At 55.9% G+C, this 19,852-nt stretch overlaps 2 protein-coding genes across 2 annotated transcripts in view; one reads left to right on the top strand and one right to left on the bottom strand.

Annotated features, from left to right (window-relative positions):
• TMEM184B (transmembrane protein 184B) overlaps positions 1 to 15,631 on the top strand; it is a 43,053-nt gene extending 27,422 nt beyond the window's left edge. Inside the window, exons 4-9 of the mRNA XM_016222460.2 lie at positions 6,203 to 6,293; positions 6,798 to 6,873; positions 9,041 to 9,132; positions 10,005 to 10,174; positions 10,860 to 11,054; positions 13,279 to 15,631. Coding sequence (XP_016077946.1) covers positions 6,203 to 6,293; positions 6,798 to 6,873; positions 9,041 to 9,132; positions 10,005 to 10,174; positions 10,860 to 11,054; positions 13,279 to 13,520 — 866 coding nt within the window. The 3' untranslated portion in view covers positions 13,521 to 15,631. The remainder of the gene's footprint in view (positions 1 to 6,202; positions 6,294 to 6,797; positions 6,874 to 9,040; positions 9,133 to 10,004; positions 10,175 to 10,859; positions 11,055 to 13,278) is intronic.
• A 2,624-nt stretch (positions 15,632 to 18,255) lies between these two features.
• Positions 18,256 to 19,304, bottom strand: MAFF (MAF bZIP transcription factor F). Its single transcript, XM_016223053.2, has 2 exons — positions 19,244 to 19,304; positions 18,256 to 18,708 (listed from the first exon to the last, which is right to left on the bottom strand). The coding sequence occupies exons 1-2, from the start codon at positions 19,277 to 19,279 to the stop codon at positions 18,256 to 18,258; spliced, it is 489 nt and encodes a 162-aa protein (XP_016078539.2). The 5' UTR covers positions 19,280 to 19,304.
• Positions 19,305 to 19,852: the final 548 nt, after the last annotated feature.

Raw genomic sequence — 19,852 nt, 5'->3', positions numbered from 1 at the left:
AGAATAATGTTCTCACCTCCTGCCTGGGTGGTAAAAGCTGGGCAGGCTGAGTTAAGGGTACAGTTGAGGGCAAGGACCTGGATATCTTGCCCTTCGCATTCAGACCTCGTCTCTCTCATTTTTGCAAGTCTCCTCATTACTGCCCTCAGCTGAGCTAAGTTCTCTAAGGACAGAGCTGTCTTGACCTGTCTGGAAAATTAAAGTCCAACAGCTCTGCGTGGAGACTTGTAGCCACGTTTTCCATTTGCACCCTCACCCACAGCTATCAGAAGTGCCTGTTGCATCCAGCTCTAGGGTTCTGAGGTTCTCACTGGCTGGGTGCCTCTCCTCCAGGTCAGTGACCACGCTGCATCTCCCAGAACTTTTCTTAGCATTGCTTGTCGGCTGCCCCCAGCACCATCTCCTGTCCTTTTCCCCCAGTCATTCTCACCTTGGTGGCATTCTGGGGGGAGAGTGGAGATAAACAGCTTGAATTGGTGGTAATATTGCCATTTTCCAAGGAGAGGGCCAAGTCTCTGAGAAGTAAACGGCTTGCCCAGGGTCCCTCTGATTGAGTACCATCTGGTGAGGGCTGTAATTCACACAGCAGTTCACACCGCCGCAGCACCAGGCAGAAGGAATAGGGGTGGAAACCAGCCCCCTTACGAGCATTTAGTGTTTGATGGTGGTCGGGATGGGAGTAGCCCCTAAACATAGCTCTGAGACAGCCCTGGGCAGCTCTGTGATCAGAAGGCTGCAGGGAGGCCAGAGTCAGAGTAGGAAGGCGGCTTTCACATTGCTTTATTCAGGCAACTGTGGAAAAAAAATTTTGAGTAGGCCAGGAAACTTGCCCAAGATTTCCCAGAGTGTTTGCTAGAGGCGAGGCTCAGCTTGGGTCTCTGAGTCCTGGAGTTGCTCCGTGCCAGGCGTGGTGAAGGAACACAGGACGAGTGTCTCCCCTGGAAAAGTATGAACTCTTGTTAGGGGAAGAGATTTTACAGGCGGGGAAGAGATTTTACAGGCATGGAAGAAACAAAGACTGATGGTTCATTCACCCAGTTTCAGCTTTTGGACAGAGTTAGCTTCCTGGAATCCAGCCCCAAATGAAACATCTTGGTAGAGAGAGAACAGCCAGGATGAACCCAGCTGAGGGCCCTAAACAGGGCCACAGAGACCTGTCCCGGTGTGCTGCCAGGAGGGCTCACGGGCTCAAAGATTGGAGTAAAGAAAGATAAGCAGAAGAAACCAGTAGATGATCTTGAGCGATCAGAAGCGTTCCAGGTGGCAGGAAGCGGGATCAACAAAGGACAGGAAAGCCACGAGGAAGGAGGAAAGAGCAGCCTTTGGAACATCTCGGAGTCTGGGGTCATTTGTGTCCGGGCAGAGTCCCTGTCACCTCAGCTGTAGCTCATTTTATCCGTTATTGTCCGTGAAAATCATCGGTCGAGGAAAAAAGAGGAAAGAATGTCCGAGGCCCCTATTAACTGAGCAGAGAAGATTTCTTTCCAAAGTGGTGAAAACTGAGTTTTCCAGGCTCATCCACAAGTTGTCTGAAATATGGAATGCCCCAAGTCTTCCAAATAACCACAGCGTTTCTGTGTAGCAAAGACAGCTAGGCCACGAGGCCCCTTTAGGTGCTGAAGGTGTGTGGAGAAGGTGAGCTTGGAATGGCCAGGTGCACCCAGGGTCATTGAGGTTCCATACACAGTGCAGGGCACAAAACAGGGGCCCAGGGAGTGTCTATTGAACAGACAGGTGTGCCTCAGTTACCTGTAGGGGGGGAACTCAGGAGGACTCCTGACCTGGGGGCTGCTGGCAGAGACTGCAGAGTGTACTTCTCAGCGGATCCTCTCTTTAAAGCCTTGGGGGGCCCTCAAGGCTATGTTGTTGAAGTTGTCCCTTATGAGGGCGCTGGGTGGAGAGCTGCCTCTTGGACTATAGCTTCCTGTCCAGGCTGCTCCGGATTAGAGAAGCTGCCAGTGAGGAAAGAAAGCCTGGAGTCTCGGGGTTGGAAAGGACCTGTAAATTGTCAGTTGCTCAGAACGCCTTTATAATGTCTCTGTTAAGAGACTGCCCAGCCTCTGACTGCATGCTTCCATTGGCAGAGAGCTCACTACCTTCCATCTCTGAAGACTTCCTATTAGAAATTGTTTCTTATACTAAGCAGAAGTCCTAGGATCTACTCCTGGGACTGAGTGATTCCTGTCTGACCCTCTAGACAAGATCAGCGGCACTTATATGAAGAGAGTGATTCTTAATGTCTCCCCTCCAGGCCTCAAGGATCCAGTACAATCTTCATTTCATCTCCACCCTGGCCCTTCTCTCCTGATTGTGTGCATTTGCCTCTAGGTACCTAGGATGGAGCCAAAAGTTCTAGGTACCTGACTGTCCAGAGTAGAGCAGGAAGAGAGAGAGAGAGCGAGCCTCCCTTACATCATTCTGGATGCTCTCCTTCAGACGAGAGGGCCTTGTCTATGGGTCCCTTGGTGATTTATGTGTCCCCAGGGCCTAGCACAGAGCCTAGCACAAAGGCTGTAGTGCCTATTTAGGGAGGCATAGAGTTACTTTGTTTCTTTGGGACCTCTCCAGGGGACCAGAGCGGAAACCATGGTCAGAAGGTAGTCAGGCGACAAGGCTGCTAGCTGAGAACCCTCTTCCTAATCTTTTTTCTTTCCTTATGTCCAGGGCCAGCATATCTTTGTGTTTGTTCCTGGATTGTGTTGACTTCTCCATTTTAAACACCCTTGCCAAGTTGCTGGGGGTGGCTCTGTAATTTTCTGGTAAGGGGCTGATTTGTCTAGATGGGTCCTGGTGTGGCTGGTTGAGTCATCTGGAAGAGATTCTGGCCTGTCTTCCTCCTTGAAGAATGCATTATTGACTCACTAATGATTCTTGAACGGAAATCGTCATCAGATTGGTATTATACAGACTGGCAGACCCCAGAGCACTGCTAAAAGGTCAAGAACCTTGAGCTCAGAGATGGATAAAATTGGACATTTCTGACCAGTTGAACACAGAGTGTGAGTACATGCTGACGTATGTGTGACAGGAAAGGATGTGAGCTCAGGCACCAGGCTCTTCTCAGTGGCTCGCAGGACGGCCTGGCTTGGGAGGGTGGTTCCACATGGAGGGAGCTGATGAACTTCAGCCCCTGTGGTTCTCTGGAGGTTTTGTCTTTGGGGACTGGAAGTCTGGTCACCTTGGGGAAGTCTTGATCACCATCTGTGAGCAGGTGAACTTGAGCACAGGACTGAGTGTGGGTGGAGCTGCCTGCCCTGTCTGCCCTGCCTCTCTAAGCCTCACCTGGAGCTACCGCCCATGTCATCCATTCATTTCTTACATGTTCACTGGGTGTGCCAGGGCCTCTGGTAGTTGTTGGGGGTAAGCCTCAGTTTCTACCCACAAGGAGTTTACAGTCTGGAAAAGACAATCGGTAACACACTGTGGACTGCTCAGTGTGAGCTCAGGCTCACCTAAGGCACCACACTCACCCTCCAACCCAGCAGCCCCACGAGGAAGGAGCCCTAGTGATCTGCAGCTTGTAGATGAGAAAACTGCGGCACAGAGTACTGAAGAAACTTGCCTGAGGCCACACAGCTCCTAAGTGGTAGAACCAGGTCCACACCCAAGGGGTCTGGCTCCAGGATTCATGGCTTTCCTGCTGCCTTGTGCTGCTTCTGTGCTGGAAGGATCAGACAGATGAGCAGAGAGATCACCGTGTGTACAGTGAGCATGACAATAGGACAGAGGAGGCCACCAAGGAGGAGGTGGCATCTCAGCTGATCTCCCTCTGGGAGTTAGCAGAGGGACCAGAATGTGTGACCACGAGGAAGCGTGAGAAATCATGGCACATCCTGGGAACTCAGAAGTGGTTTTATGTATATTCTGTTTACTAAGGTTGTGTAAATAACTCTCCCAAAAGAGACTAGTGTAAAACACCATTCACTTGTTCATGGATAGTACAGGTCAGGGATTTGGACAGGGCACGGTAAGCCTATTTTGCCCCTGCCCTGTGGTATCTGGGTCTCAGCTGGAGAACTCGAAGGCTGGGGAGGAGTCACCTGAAGTCTGATTCAATCATGTGTCTGGCAGTGGATGGTGGTGTCTGCTGGGTGTCCTAGTTCCTCCCACATAAGCCTGTGCGCCAGGGCTGGCCTGGGCTTCCTTGCATGGTGACTGGGTCCAAGGGCAGGCATCTCAGGGGAAAGAACCAGAGGAAAGAGGCCTTTTCTAACCCCAGTGTCAGATGTTACGAAGCATTACTTCTGCCGTCGTCACCCATCCACCCATATGCAAGGGGGGAATGAGACCCCATCTCAGCAGGAGTGTAGGTATCAGAGGGTGTGTCCATCTTTGGGAAATATCATCGACCACATTATAACTGGACTCAGCTTAGGGTGGACACATCCGTTCCACTTGGCCTCATGTGGTTTTGGACAAAGGTTTTAGCAGACTGACATCAGATTTGGCTAGTTGCCTCCCACCCCATACCCCAAAGTAGCTCTTGTCATTGATGAGTGATCTAGAGCTCAGTGGGGATGCTTGCAATCACCAAACATCCTGAGCTGCTTCCATCCACAGGGTCCCCAGCCCCATCAAGGGATGCTGGCCCCCGAGGGAGGTGGGCAGGTAGCAGGGATGGTATGACAGCCAACACTCAGAGAGTGCTGCTGAGTGCTGACCACTTGGAAGAGTTGGCCCACTCACTTCAACCTCACAGCCACCTGTGAAGGTTAGGTACTCCTGTCCTCATTTAACAGTTGAGGAAACTGAGGCTCACATCTAACCAGTGGCAAACCCTCTGCTGTGTGCCTGCTGAGGGACAGTCACAGCACAGTGTGGTAAGTGCTGTGGCTCATGTTTATAGAGGGTGCTACCTGGGGCCCCCCACCCCAGCTGGAGACATGAGCCCTTAATAGGTTAGAGCAATCGTGAGTGGTGGAAAGCACCCCAAACATGTTCCTTTCCTAATTGCTGCAGGCCAGTGTTTGTCTCAGACTGTTGCCAGGATTTTCTGTGCTCCAGGTGAAGTTCTGTATAGTGTTTGCACATCAGCGGGGCCACGGGTGAGGAAGCACTGGCCTAGGGTGGTGGCCGGAGACTTCTCAGGGGCGGTGGGGTCTGTCGGGAGTGCAGAGGGAAAGGCACCCCAGACAGGGAACAGCCAGTGCAAAAGCATGGAGGGAACAAAACCTGCTGAGGGAGATGGTCAGCTTGAATACCATGCCAAGGGGCTGCCCCAGGGAGCCTGGAGGCTGGTGTGCTGCAGGGAATGGCAGGAGCATGTGAAAAGGAGCCCTCCCGGAGCCCATTTTGACCCTCGCCTAGGCCTTGCTCCGCTGCTGGACGCCTCTCCTTGCTTCCTGCCCTTGGTCCCTGACCCTCCTGCTCCCGTCTTTTGTGCTGTGTTCTGCCGCACTCCTTTCACTCTTTCTCCCCACGCTCGCTCTCCTTCCTCACTCCTGGCACATCCCTTTGCCTCTAACACCCTGCGGGCAGCAGCCTTCACTTTGCTGACCCAGCAGAAGTCTCTGACCAGGAGTCATGACAGCGTATTGCTATATTTATAGCATAGCATTTACAACATACCTCTGCTGGCGGGCGCTGTTGCACATTTTGTGTCTGTGGGGATGTCCAGCGCGCCCTGATCCAGAATGAGCTAACCCAGCTTCTCAAGGCATCTGTGCTGTTGCCCGTGCACCTCTCCTGTGTTTTGTGCCGACGAAGGTCCACTGCAGGTTGTTGAGCAGATCGAGGTGCTGCTGTCTCATTCTTGCTTAGAATGTCTCCAGAGGTCCCTCTGGAGAATGTTTTATTGTTGTTTTGTTGTAAAATTGTGATCCACAACACAAACAGGAAAGTGCAGGGGGTGAATAAATTATAAACCCAGAGCAAGCATACTACCAGCTCCCCCAAGTCCCCTCCATGCCCATTCTTACCTCCCCTCCTCCTGCCTCCCCACAGTCTTGAATTTTGTGGTAACCGCTTCCTTACTTGACTTTACAGAGTGACCAGCAGTGCGTGTATGCATCCCTAAACGCGATTTTTCTCTGCCTGGTTTTGATTACAAGTGCAATATTCACTGTGTGGATTCTCTTGTCCCTGAGGGCGCTCTGTTGCTGCCTGTGACTGGTTCTTTCACTTTCGTTGCCGTTTAGAATTCTGCCATCTGTTTACCCACCCTGTTGATGTGAGTGGTTGACTGTGGACACTCTTTTCACAGCCTTGGTCATCTACAATTTCCTAAGCCTATGTTATGAATACCTCGGGGGAGAAAGTTCCATCATGTCAGAGATCAGAGGGAAGCCCATCGAGTGAGTACAAAGCCCCCTGGAACCTCCCACACCACTGTTTCCTGGGCCTGACATTCTTCAAGCTGTCCTGGCAGCAGCGGGACATACAGACCCTCTAAGCCTGTGACCTTGACCTGCTGTGCCTCTCTTGAACTTTCTGAGCAAGAGCATTTGTTGGAACTCTTGGGACAGCTTCCTTGGCTCTTTCTCCTTCCCTCTCTTCCCCGTCTTTCCCTGTTTCTTTCTCCCTCTCGCACTGTTTACATTTGGTGCTTCTCAAGTTGGTTTGTTACCCCAAGGCCTGTGCAGCCCTGCTCCTTCCTGCTTTACTGCAGTTGCAAATGCTCTCTGGTGTCTCCGTGTGCTTGGCTTCAGGCTCAAAGGCTACCTGGGCTCTCTGCCCCATCCCCACCCTACCCTGCCCTGCGTTGGCTTGCCTGGATGTGAGGGTGGGCGTCCCCCAGCCCCACCTTTCCTAAGTCCTGGTTCTCTGCTCACCATCCCCTCTCTGCTTGTCTCTTCCAGGTCCAGCTGTGTGTATGGCACGTGTTGCCTCTGGGGAAAGACCTACTCCATTGGATTCCTGCGGTTCTGTAAGCAGGTGTGTGCCCCCGGCAACTGCCCCAGTCAAGAGTTGTGTCACCCTGGCCAGTGTGGTTAAGTGGTAGAGCATCAGCCTGCACACCAAAGGGTTGCAGGGTTAATTCTGGTCAAGGGCACATACCTGGGTTGCAGGTTCATTTGGCAACCAGTCAAGGTGTCTCTCTCACATCAATGTTTCTCCCTCCCTCTCTCCCTCCCTCCCTCCCTTTCTGAAAAGCAGTGGAAAAAATACCCTCAGGTGAGGGTTAACAACAAAGGAGTTGTGGGCCAGGGATGGAAGCCTGGGTCTGTGCCCTGGAGCAGCAGCTGCGGGCTGTGCTGCTCCCTCCTACTCGACAGTGGCAGAGGCAGGCATAGGGCCAGGACGACCCTGCTGCAGGCTGCCCTGGGCCCCACCTCTGGAGTCCCCATTTCCTGTGAGACCCCCCCAAGCCCTAGCACCCACTCTCCAAGCAGTTAGGGATGTTCTTGCATTCATGGGGTGTGCTCAGAGGGGCAGTGACAGGCATCCTGGGCAAGAAGTGGTCCCAGACTCTTGCTCCTTTTGACCAAGTCTCGGTATGTGTGAGAATCAAAGGAAGTGCATGAGATTCTAAAATCTCAGTTTGTAAACTTCTCACCAGCTGCGGTCAGAGGGAAGGAGGGTTTCTGCATTAAAGATACAGGACCCAACAGGCCTGTGCAATCTCATCTCCCCCCCATTTCCCAGTTAGCAGAGCAGCTTTCGGTTTTCTCAGCTGCCCTCCCTGTGGTCTAGAAGAGCCTGTGTGGAGGCATTGTGGTGTGTGGTTAAGTGCTTGGGCCTGGGTGTCTCACCATGTGAGTTTGATTTCCAGCTTCTTCTCTGTGACTTTGGATAAGTTACTTAACCTCTCTGAGCCTTAGTTCCTTCTATAAAATTTGAGTACTGTTCCTTATCTCAAGGGATGGTTTAAAGAACAGGTGAGGTAGTGGATGTAGAGCGTCAACACAGCGCTGGCACAGAGCCCACCCTCTCATTCAGGGAGGGAGAGTCAGGTGTCCTGCCCAGCTGTCATGACCTCTACTCAGTCTCCTCTGGGGCTCCACAGGGCCTTGCAGCCCCTCTAGCATCTCCAAGAGTAATCCCAAGGGGAAGTGAAACCCACAGCCAATGACTGGCCACTGGAGGGCTGGCTTTTCTACTCCCTTCTGTGTAGGGCCACTGCTGGGGGCACAGGCACACCCAGCAAGCACACCCACAGAGCATCTACCTGGACTTCCCAGGTCTCTGGTCTGCTTCTGAATCTTTCTTCTTTCTAAATTCAGAGTTTCTCCAGTGGGCCTGCACAGAAAGAGTTAAAACCGTCCTGGGTTCAGGGTGGGGCCTTTCAGAGCCATTGTTTACCAGTGGGTTTGGCCACCCAGGGCCCCTGTGACTCACTGCCTTCTTTGATGATTATATTGTGTACAAAGTTTTGATTCCAGATCACTAGCTTCAGTCGCCTTGCTATAAATTACCCCCAGCCCCGTGGGCTCCGTTGTTGCCGGAGGTGGCAGGGAGAGGTACAAAAAGGAGAGGACAGAAGGAGCCTCTGTGCACCTTTCCCTGGTGCAGAGGACTGCTCCGCCTCTGTCAGGTGCTGGTCCCACCTCTTCTAGGTGGGGCGGTGCCCCCCCCCCACTCCCACACCCGGGAAGCTCCGTGGGTGTGCTGACAGCAGTATCATATCTCCAGCCCCTGTCACACTCGGTGGCAGCCCCACAGCTCGGATCACTGGGGCTCCCCTGCAAACCTCGCTCCAATTCCCAGAACTTTGGGTTCAGCAGCCTTTGTTCTCTGCTCCAGGGTCCTTGCCTTATTTGGAGCCACACGAACTGAGCCTTTTCAGTTGTTCCCACCTCCACTGAAGGGCCTTGTTACTTAGGTTTACACGATTTCAGGAGAAAGGTGATTCTAGTGATGTTGTGGCACCGTGGGCACCCCTCGGTTGGGGCCTCTGTGGGAAATTGTGAAAGCCTGGGTAAGGAATTTCTTCAGTGGCTGAGCAGGCTGGCAGCAACCTTAGAGTGCAGAGGTAGGAGACCTCCACGACACTGTGCTGCCTCGCTCTTCTGTCGGTGCCAGGGTAGATGTCCCTGCCACAGGATGTGCTCGTTATGTCGTTTCTGCCCTCACCCTGACCCTTGGCCTTCTCCCCCCACAGGCCACCCTGCAGTTCTGTGTGGTGAAGCCACTCATGGCTGTCAGCACCGTGATCCTCCAGGCCTTTGGCAAGTACCGGGACGGTGACTTTGAGTAAGCAGCGGACCCCGCAGGGGGGTGTGAGGAGGAATGTCGGTGCCAGGGTAGATGTCCCTGCCTAGAGGCAAGTGCCCTGCTTAGGGAAGGAGGTGGCCGCAGAGTGGCCGCATACACGCACTCAGGACTTCCTCTGAGAGGAGGCCGAGACTTCCTCATGGCTCCCTCACCCCTGCTCTGTGAGGCCCAGGCCTGGCAGCAGCACTTGGCCCTGCTTCTTGCACAGGAGCGGTCGCTCAGCATCCATGCCCTGCACACGCGGGCTGCAGAGTGGGGCCCTGGGCGTGGGCCCAGAGGAACGGCGACCATTCTCAATGCAGGGAGCAAGAGGGCCGGAGCCCTGAGAGGCCAGTCTTGAGTCCTCGGGCAGAAAGCCTCTCCTTTGTAAACTTCCCACAGACATCTCATTTGGGGGTTAGGGAAAGTGACCACATGGCCGTGTGCTGGCGAGCACTTGGCACACAACAGCCTAACAGGGCAGGTGAGCAAATTGAGGCTCAGTGGGATGTAACTTGGCTCAAGTGAAAAGAGCAAAGCCGAGCTCCCAGTCACTCTGACTCCTGCCATCTGAGCTCCCCACCCCAGGCCACGCTGGCTTCCGTGCCTGTGCCCTCCACCAGGAGTGTGGTCACCAGAGCTGCAGGCAGGTGGCTTAGACACACCGTGGGTGAAGCAGAGGTGCTGGCCGGTCCCATGCCGCAGGTGCACCCAGCACCCCCTCAGGTTTTGACCGCTTTGATCACGTGGCTCATGGAGCAGTGCTTGGGGAGCATGGTTGAGCCATAGGAATTGGCACGGGCAGGACAAGGGGGGGCTCCTTGCTCCTCAGAAAGGTCTGTCCAAGTCAGAAGGCTCTCTCGTTCCTGCAGCGTCGCTAGCGGCTACCTGTACGTGACCATCATCTACAACGTGTCAGTCAGCCTAGCCCTCTATGCCCTCTTCCTGTTCTACTTCGCCACGCGGGAGCTGCTCAGCCCCTACAGCCCGGTCCTCAAGTTCTTCATGGTCAAGTCTGTTATCTTCCTCTCCTTCTGGCAAGGTGAGTCTCCTCCCAGCCCCTGTGAGGCTGGCCTGGGCCACCCTGTCCCCTAAACCTTGTCCCCTTCCTCCTGCTTGCAGTCCCCAGTATCCCTGGGGCCCAGGCGATGGGACTGATCTTGGGTGATCTCAGCCTGGAGCTCAAAGGGGCCTCCATCCACTGGGCACCCACTAGGTCAGAAGTCTGGGCCTGCCCGGCCAGGCATGGCTCAGCGGTTGAGTGTCGACCTAGGATCCAGGCCATCGGGGTTCGATTCCCGGTCGGGGCACATGCCCAGGTTGCGGGCTCAATCAATGACTCTCTCATCATTGATGTTTCTATCTCGCTCTCTCTCTCCCTCTCCTTTCCTCTCTCTGAAATCAATAAAAGATATATTTAAAAAAAAAGAAGTCTGGGCCTCAGGGGCCTTGATAGGAGCCATGGCGGAGGTTCAGTGGGGCTGACTCATGGCTGGGGGGACGCAGGGGACCCCATGCAATCCGTGACGTCTCAGTGTTGGTGGCTGAAAAGGAGCTGGGGTTGTGGGGGTTCCAAGTGGCCTTGGCTTTGTGCCAGCAACCCTGCCCTCCAGGAGCAACTGTGGACCCTGCTTCCATCTGTCCTGGCATTTGGGGGGGCTGCAAGGAGGAAGAGGAACTGGGAAGATGGTCCAGTCTGAGCCAGACACCCCCGCCTCCCCTTCCAGGCATGCTCCTGGCCATCCTGGAGAAGTGCGGGGCCATCCCCAAGATCCACTCAGCCCGTGTGTCAGTGGGCGAGGGCACCGTGGCAGCCGGCTACCAGGACTTCATCATCTGCGTGGAGATGTTCTTCGCAGCTCTTGCCCTGCGGCACGCCTTCACCTACAAGGTCTATGCTGACAAGAGACTGGACGCGCAAGGTATGAGCCAGGGTCCTGGAGATGACCCCAACAGGAGGAGCACTGCCAGCCCTGCCCAGGGCCCCTCCTGCCTCTCAGTGTCCAGCAGGTGTGGAAGGGTCAGGAATCCCTGGGCCACGTGTAGGGATATCCTGGAAGCCAGGCCCACCTGTCTTTGGCAGCATGTCTGGAGTAAGGAGACCCAAAGACGATAGGCATGGGAAGGTCAGGACGGAGATTTTAGGATAGACAAGTTCCTAAGGGTTCCTCATATCGAATACAGTTACCTGCTTTATCCTATAATTCTGTCTCTACAGTGTTGTGTTCTTTTGTTTTCAATATATTTTTATTGATTTCACAGAGAGGAAGAGAGAGGGAGAGGGAGATAGAACCATCAATGACGAGACAGTCATTGATCGGCTGCCTCCTGCACGCCCCCTGCTGGGGATCGAGCCCGAAACCCAGGCATGTGCCCTGACCAGGAAGCAAACCATGATCTCCTACAGGTCAACACTCAACTGCCGAGCCACGCTGGTCGGGCATGTTGCGTGTTTTTTTAACTTGATTACTTCTCATAAGCAGACTGGATGGTAATAGCTTTGAACAGCTTTCTTTTACACCTGCTGATCTTGCTCGTTATTAGAAGAGAGCTTGGAAACTTATACCTTAGAACACCCTGAAGAGTCTTAAAAGTCTGGCCCCTCCCTCCGATTCTGCAATAATTGATCTGGGCTTGGGCCTGGCTGGGTGTGATTTCAGAATCCCCCGGGGGGGCAGGGGCTGCCTCTGGCTGCTGCTGGGCTGGGAGAGATGTCCAAGGGGGACAGGAAGAGGAGTCTGGGAATGCCTGAAATGACATCAGGAGGCCGAGGGCCTGGAAGGGGAAGCCTCCTGGTCTGACACATCTACGCTGGAGCTCGGCTGCTACCAGCTCCCTTCTCATGTGGCTGGAGGCAAGAAACTCACTTTCCCAGGCCCACCACCTCTGCACCACGGCCTTGGGCAGCTGTGTACTGAGGAGAGTATAGAGGACCGGCCTGGTCTGCGCCAGGCTACTTGACGCCCACTCTCTCACTACCCTGTTCTTTCCATGGTTGGGAATGGGCAAGGGGTGGGGGTGGCAGGGGCGTGGCATGCACTGGCCTCGGTGGTGGGCACATGGTGTTCACTCAGCTATCTCTTGTCTTCTCTATTTCTCCTGCTTCTCTTCCCCTCCCCCTGCCCACCCTGCTTTTGCCCCGGGTTTGGCCGTGGGCAGTGCCAACATATGGTCCTTACGGTAGGTTCTCCTCTGGTCTGCATGTCTGTCCTGCACGTCAGTCCTGGTCACTGTCACTGGCATGCCTCTCTCCTAGCTCCTTCACTGTGTCTCTGTCCCCTTCATCACTGATACCCCTGGTGGCAGTGCCCAGAGCACCTGCCTGCCAAGCCACCCTCTGTAGAGCTTGCCTGCTTCTGTCCTGGCCTGTGATTGTTCTGGGATATGCCCTGCTTGGTTCTGGGGCACAACACGCATTAGTGGGAAACCAGGGCATTTAGTATGTCCCATGGCAGAGGACACAAAGGTGGAAAGAGCAGGCGAGTTTGAGTCTGAAGACCTGGCTGCGAGTTGAGCTCATCCCTTACGTCTCAGTTTTGTGGCCCGGGCCCTGGGGAGAATTGATCAGAGGAAATTGAGATTAGCACATCAGGACAGGTGGCCCCTGCCCTCTCAGAGGGCAGCTGGTGATGATGCCCGCTCTGCTGTGGGTCCAGCCCTCTGCAACTGTCCCGATGGAGGAATGGAACATGTCCCTGATCCACTCTCTCAGAAGAGGGGGCAGGGCTAGCACCAGTGGAGCCTGGGCACGCCTGACTCCTGAGCGCCCTTCCCCAACACTCCTGCCTTTAGTTGATGCCTGGGCTGGCTTGGCCTGGCCTCCCTGGAGTTTCTGGGTTCATTGCCTGCACTGTGCCAGTCTCCACCCCAGGCCCCCCCCACCTGCCAGACTCAGCCCCCAGAGGCTGCTTACCTCCACCCTCCTTCAGGTACACTGCTCTGCGCCCCAGCCAGAAGACCTGTTTTTTGCCTGCACCTTTTCATATCTTGGACCCTGTTCTCTATTCCAGGAGGGGTGGGTGGATGACACAACCTTACAGGGGATGGGTCCCAGGACTAGGGGGTGGTTGGATGACACAACCTTGGGGGCCTTGTCTCCTGTTGCACCAGCCCCCTCACCCCCACCTTCTGCCTCCTGTCCTGCAGGCCGCTGCGCCCCCATGAAGAGCATCTCCAGCAGCCTCAAGGAGACCATGAACCCACACGACATTGTGCAGGACGCCATCCACAACTTCTCGCCTGCTTACCAGCAGTACACGCAGCAGTCCACCCTGGAGCCAGGGCCCACCTGGCATGGCGGCGCCCACGGCCTCTCGCGCTCCCACAGCCTCAGTGGTGCCCGAGACAACGAGAAGACGCTCTTGCTCAGCTCTGATGATGAGTTTTAAGTGCAGCTGTTGCTGGGGAAGGATTGGCACCTTGGCCCAGGGCAGGGTGTGCTCCCTCCAGCCTCATGTCTAGGCCAGGAGGCAGGTGGCACAGCTTTGGCATTGCCCTTTAATTTATTGGACCAGAGACACACATATCACTGTCTACCCAGAGGACAGCCCGGGCTCACCCTGGAACCTTCAGGAATATTTATACAAGGCCAAGCCTGCATTGCCTGGCAAGGAGCAGGGGACACTGGGAGCGATTCCCATGCCCCTGCAGCTCGTCCTGCGGTGGCGGCATGTTGGGACCAGCCATGCCCCAGACCCAGATGCTTATGTTGTGGACCAACAGCCACAGCTCTGTCCCCAGGTCACTGCCCTCCCCCATGAGATCTTCAGCCCCACCCCCCAAACCGTGCAATACAGCTCTTCCCGCCTACTTCCTCCTGTTCCACTTGTCCGATGCTAGATTACCCTCATCTGAGCAGGAGGAGGGAGGGAACATGGAAGCTCTCTGGGACCCCCTCCTGACCCAGGCCTGCCTGGCATGCTGCAAGGATCAGAGCCAGATACCAAGAGCCACCTGTCCCACCAGGAAGGGTGCTCAGGTGCCTCTGGGCCCCTGCCTGTTGATGTGGCCTCTCCAAATGGGGTCCCTGAGCTCCGGGCGTCCTCTCTGGCTGCACCTGTCTCGCGCTCCTTCCTCCTGGCCTGCTGAGGACAGCCAGCAGCCCACACTGCCCCTCACCTGGGGTCTGTCTTGGGAGCATTTTTGGGCAGAGCCCTTAATGCCTGGCTGCTCAGAGGGTCAAGGGCTCCCACTTCCTTCCCAGGCTGAGCGATCAGAACCTTTGCTGGGTCCTGGTCTCTCGCTGGGGCTTCTCCCTCCCATTTCAGGGAAAGAGTCTGAGTCTCCACGTTTCACACGAGCTCCCAGAGGACACGGTTCTGTGGGAGGAAAGACAAAGGGCGAGGGCCTGCTGCAGAGGGCCCTGGCGCCACGTCCACGCAGGGCCTGGGGTCCTGCCTCAGCTGGCCCCAGCCCGTCTCTTCTGTGCCTTAGTCACATATGAAAGCCCCCCTGGCCCTCAGTCTATCCCAGTCATTCCCTGGGGGCTCCCTGCAAAGCTCCTGGCACTCAGAGGATCCTGCAGTGCTGGGCCAAGCGCCCTTGGACAGGCCTCGGGGGTGGCCAGGACCTCAGTCCCCTCCCCTCGCCCACCTCCGCACCCCTATACCTGGAGCCTCCCAGGGCCAGAGCCCCCATGCCGCTGGGCTTGCATCGGCCACTGTCTTAGGAAGTCTCTTGATGGACACTGCTTGTTTGTGCAGGCAGAGCGCCCCGTCCCCAGACAGCACTTGGGTTTGGGCTGCAGCAGCCTGGGGAAGGGGCAGGGTTTGGGCGAAGGTCCCTGCCCTGCGGCTTCAGAGCTTCCCTGTGGAATCTTTCCTTCTGGCCACTCCTGGAATGAACTGTGTCGAGGGTCGGGTGGGGGTTCTGTCCTGTCAGCCTTTCCAGGCACTTGACCCTTGTGACCAAGCCAGCACTCTGGGGGAGACAGGCCTGCTTGTGGGGTACTGGAGGCTGCTTTTGGGCCCCTGTCTGGTAGGCTTGGCCAGCCAGTGCCAAGCTGCCTGGGAAGGCAACAGGCTGGTGCCGGCTGTCTGAGAACGAGCTCTGTGCCCACTCCCCGCATTTCCCTTCACAAATCTTTCTCTGATTCTCCTTCCAGGCCAAAGTGTGCGGCTGACTCCCTGCCCCCAGTCTCTGCCCTTCAGCTCAGTGGCAGGGAGCCAGCAGCCCCTGGAGAGATGGGGGCTGGGAACTCGTGCCTGACCATGCCACCTACTTCCTAGGATTTGTAACCTACCTTGCCTTTTTTTTTTTTTTTTTAATTTTTTTCCCTATAGAGTAGCTCTTTGTACATAAAAAATACTTGAAAAATTAATTGTATGATGTATGAGAAGACAGAGCCCCTAGTTTTGTATCTCGTGTATGACTGCCATGAGTCCCACCAGAAAGTTGCTCTATTTTGGTCTCTGTGACATTTTAAATGCGTGACAGAAGTGAGCAAATAAGGTGAGAAAGAAATATATATATGAGATAATATAGATTGTATTGAAATCTCTGCCTGTGGGTGAGGTTTTTTCCTTCCCACCCCCGCGGGGGTGTGAGGGTAGGTTCGGTGGTTGTGGGCAGGGGTGTCTTAGGAAACCCTTGTCCTTCCGGTGTGCAGAGTGTAGGTGATGGGGGAATTCACATTTTCAGAGACTAAAATTGGGGTCCAGGCCCCCACTGGACAGCGTCTTCCCCTCCGCTGGCCAGCAGGACACGGTGGCAGCCTCGGTCACAAAGGGCCCATCGTCACCCAAGGGCAGCCCCCGCCCCGCAGGTGCCTCCGGGTTGAGATTCCTCAGGGTCCTCGTGCCTTCCAAGCTGTCCCCCTGCCTCCTTGAGCGCCACCTCCACCGTGGGCCCCTAGGTGCCTCCCGCCGGGGGCCAGGCCTGCTGGGCAGTGGGCACTGCCCCTCCTCACCGGGCCGGGAGTCTGGCCGAGCAGGGCACCTTCCTGCCGCCACCTCCAGATGCCTTGGCGGGGCCTGGCCGGTGACGGGGGCCTCAGGAATGCGGCGGGGGCGGGGAAATTCCCAGGCGCCGTCCCCGCAGCTTCCGGCTGCCTTTCCCTCGGCCTGAGCTCTGCATCTCAGGATGGGGAGGATCGCGGCCCCAACCCGAGGGGAGGGAGGCCTGCGGTAAAGCCAGCCCATGTGGTTTGGCCTCTCCCCAACTTGCATGTCCCCCGCCTTGTCCCGGCCCCTGGGAAACCCTCCTCACTGCAGGGGTGCGCACTCCTGTACCATTTACTCTGCTCAAGCTTGCGGCCCCTCCGGTTCCCAGTGCTTGTGACCTGTGTCCTCAGAAAACCTTCCTGGCACACATGGGTAAACCGAGGCTGCAAGAGGCTAAATAAGTCATCAAAGGTGACACAGCTAGAAAATCGCACATCTGGGTTCAAACCCCGATTTCCCTGACCCCCACCGTGTACTCCATCCGCCTGGGCCCCAGGAGGAGACAGTTGCGTTTTAGGCCTGCAGGCTGGGACTGAGGGCGCCACTTCTCTCCCGCCTCCCTGCGCCTCCGGAACATGAGGAAAGTATTTTCTACTTGGCTGTAGGAAATCAGACCTCGATGTAAAAGTGCTGGAAAGATCCCTCTTCAATCTGGGAATTTTCCTCTCAGCGGGACTGTTTTTTCGCTGAAGGGAGGCCCAGGGAATTTAACCCTCACTTCACTGTGCTCCCAGCTTTGCCTCCCCAAAGAGGATCCTTGGCTCAGGCACCCAGATGGAAGGACAGATGTTTTGGCACCACCCATCCGGGTTTCCTCCTCCAGTCCAGGCAAGAGCTAGTGATAGTGTTTAGTTTTTATTTGCAGATTGGGGCTAAAGCTCCCACCCAGCAGAGGGGTCTGCCTGGGGTGGGAAAGTAGAACTCCCTCTTAGGCCCCTTATTCAGAAACCCCCAAAAACAGCTCAGGACATAACACTTCTTCACTGTGGAAAAAGAGAACTTGACTTTATTCAGAAAGTCTACAAAATACAGAAGGCGGATAACTCGCTTACTGTAAGTCAGAAAATAAATAAATTCTGGGGGCCAGGGCAAATTTTTTAAAAACATTTTTTGGTTGTTGCCATCCGGCTTTCCCTAAATATAAGATAAAATGTGATTTATTTGCAGATATAAAATATAAAGTCCAGCTCAGGGCCACACGCCACTTTCCCAGAGCGGAGGCTAGGGCTCTGGCTGGAGAGAATAACTTAGACTCGTGCAATAAATAAACAGCGGGGAGGGCAACTGGGGAGGGGGCGGGCTTCTCAGAACAATCAATGGCAGTGCTCAGCCTCCACCCCAGGGTGGGCAGTCAGAGGAAGAGGTGGGACCCTTCTGTTTTAAGGACCCCCACCCCAGGCTGCAAGACTGCAGGATGTCATCTCATCTCCCCACCTCCTCTGCCCCTTTCTGTTCAGCTAGCCAGCTCCTTCCCTCTCTTCCATCTGCATCACCTTCTCTCTCCTTCTTCTCTCACCTTGGCTCACAGAGAGCGGTCTCCCAGGCCTCGGCAGCCCCTCCACCCGTCTTCAGTCCCTGTCCACTGCCCCCGATAACCATGGCTGGGATCTCAGGACAGCCGCGGGAGGGCCTGTTTTAAGTTCCAGCTCAGCTACTAAGCAAATGTGGCACATCCACTGAGGCCTGTTTCCCCACCTGCTAACTGGGCCTCTCCAGGTGATTTCCCCAGACCCAGCGCAAGGTGGGAGCATCCGCTTCCCAGCTGGACAGTACCCCAGGCCGTATACAGGGCCAACCTAGTGCTAAATCCCAGGAGGGTGGGGACGGGCCACTGCCACAATCTGAGCAAAGTTTACAAAATGAAGGGGGGCCCTCTTCTCCTCGATGGCTCTTCTCTAATCTAATCTGCTCTGTATCCCATCCTCTCAATCTAAGGCCGAACTTTCAGCCACCCTACCTCCTATCTCACCAAAGTTGCCCCTTCCCAAGGATATTAGGTCCCAGTTTCAGGGGCCGCACAAGGAAGACAGGCTCCAGGGAGAGAACCTGCGAGAACCACAGGGGCTGGGGCTGCAGAGAAATGGCACCTGGGGACAGAGGTTGTGCGTAGGCACTTTGGGAAGGGAGCTGGGGTCCGAGGGGAGCGGTTTGGAGAGCGGGGCGTGGCCGGGCGCAGCGAGCACTAGGAGCAGGCGGCGGGGGCGGGGCCGGGGGCGGGGCCCGGGCCCGGGCCCGGGCTCGGGGACGACTTGACGATGGTGATGACGCTGGCGGGCGCCACGAGCGCGGCGGGCCCGCGGGACGCGGCGACGGAGCGCGCGAAGCCCTGCAGGGCCTCGCACTTGCCGCGCAGCGCGTCGAGCTCCAGGCGCATGGCGGCGTTCTCGCGCGCCAGCTTGTCCACCTCGCGCTCCAGCTCCGACTTCTGCTTCTGCAGCTCCTCCTTCTGGCACACGCGCTTCACGCGGCAGCTGGCCGCGTAGCCGCGGTTCTTGAGCGTGCGGCGCCGCTGCTTGAGCCGCGTCACCTCCTCGGCCGAGAGCCCGCGCAGGTGCCGGTTCAGCTCGCGCACCGACAGCCCCATCAGCGCCTCGTCCGACAGGTGCGGCGTGTTCTCGCTCAGCTCGCGCTTGATCTGCGGGCGAGCACATGGGGAAACTGAGGCCTGGGGTGGCGCCCTTGCCTGTGGGCCCTGAGCTGGGCCTCGCACGCATCAGGCGCTGGGGACGGCTCCCCTCCACCGCTGTCGGCACTGAGGCGTTGGCTGGACTTGTTCCAAGACTCCAGAGTGGCGCAGGAACCCGTCAGGGGAAACCGGGCCAAACCAGGATTGAGCGCACAGGGAGCCACCCAAGAGTGCAGCCGGAATTCTAACCCTGCGACCAGGCCGGACTCAGCCAAAGAAACCCGGGGAAGCACCTTTGAAAACCTGCAGCCCAGTGGGCACTGTCCTGATGGGGAAGCGGGTCTGGAGAGGGAAGTGACCTTGAGGGGGCGGAGGGGGGGTACAGAACCTGTGACCAGAGCCCAGGCCTCCTGGTTTCCGGCCTTGGCCTCATGAATGCCTGATGCCTGCGAGCTGCTCTTGGGGATTCCAGGTACTGAAGGGGCAGTTGGGCGAGGCCGGGAGGGAGGGGGAGGACTGGGGACTTCAGGGGCTGCCTCCTCACCTTCAGGGCTTTGCTGGATAAGGGATCCACAGACATCTTTGCGGAAGGTACCCTCTGGGCTGAGTCCTAGGAGAGAGGAGGCCAAGGTCACTTTTTTTCCTCCCACTTAAAATCCTAACTCACTACCTTGGCATTCAAGGCCCTGTTGTCTTGGAACTCATCTCAGATCACCTTTGTCCATCCCAGGGGTCCAGCCACAGTGGCCTCTTTGAATGGCTCATTTCAGCCTCAGGGCTTTTGCACTTACCACTCTCTTCCCTTTTATTCTCTTCATCACTTACATCTTTGCTCAATGCCACCTCTTCAAAGAGGTCTAACTATCTGGCTAAAACACCCTGTTGTGTTATATCATATAACCCCATTTACTAGCCCTCAAAACAGTTACCTCTTCTGTGAGAATTTTATGTCTGGTGACTTGTTTATGGTCTGTCTCTCTCCTTCCCACTCCTCCTCCACCAAAATGTAAGTCTACAAGGGTCAAGGCCTTGCCTGTCCTACCACTGCATCAATATCCCTAAATCAGTGCCTGGCACATAATAAGTGCTCAATAAGTATGCACCAAATGAATGACCCCTTTCCCCAGCCATTCTTCCACAGGCACCCAGACAT

Source organism: Miniopterus natalensis, chromosome 2 (genome assembly GCF_054644295.1).
Source record: "Miniopterus natalensis isolate mMinNat1 chromosome 2, mMinNat1.hap1, whole genome shotgun sequence".
Classification (NCBI taxonomy): domain Eukaryota; kingdom Metazoa; phylum Chordata; class Mammalia; order Chiroptera; family Miniopteridae; genus Miniopterus; species Miniopterus natalensis.
Note: the sequence above shows the minus strand (reverse complement) of the source record. Positions and strands in the feature narration are given on the sequence as shown.

Bases quoted from the DNA above. Each gene is read 5' to 3' on its own strand.
- MAFF (XM_016223053.2), bottom strand. From the start codon at position 19,279: ATGTCTGTGGATCCCTTATCCAGCAAAGCCCTGAAG. The intron at 18,709-19,243 runs GTGAGGAGGCAG...GCTCGCCCGCAG, and splicing joins TATCCAGCAAAGCCCTGAAG to ATCAAGCGCGAGCTGAGCGA.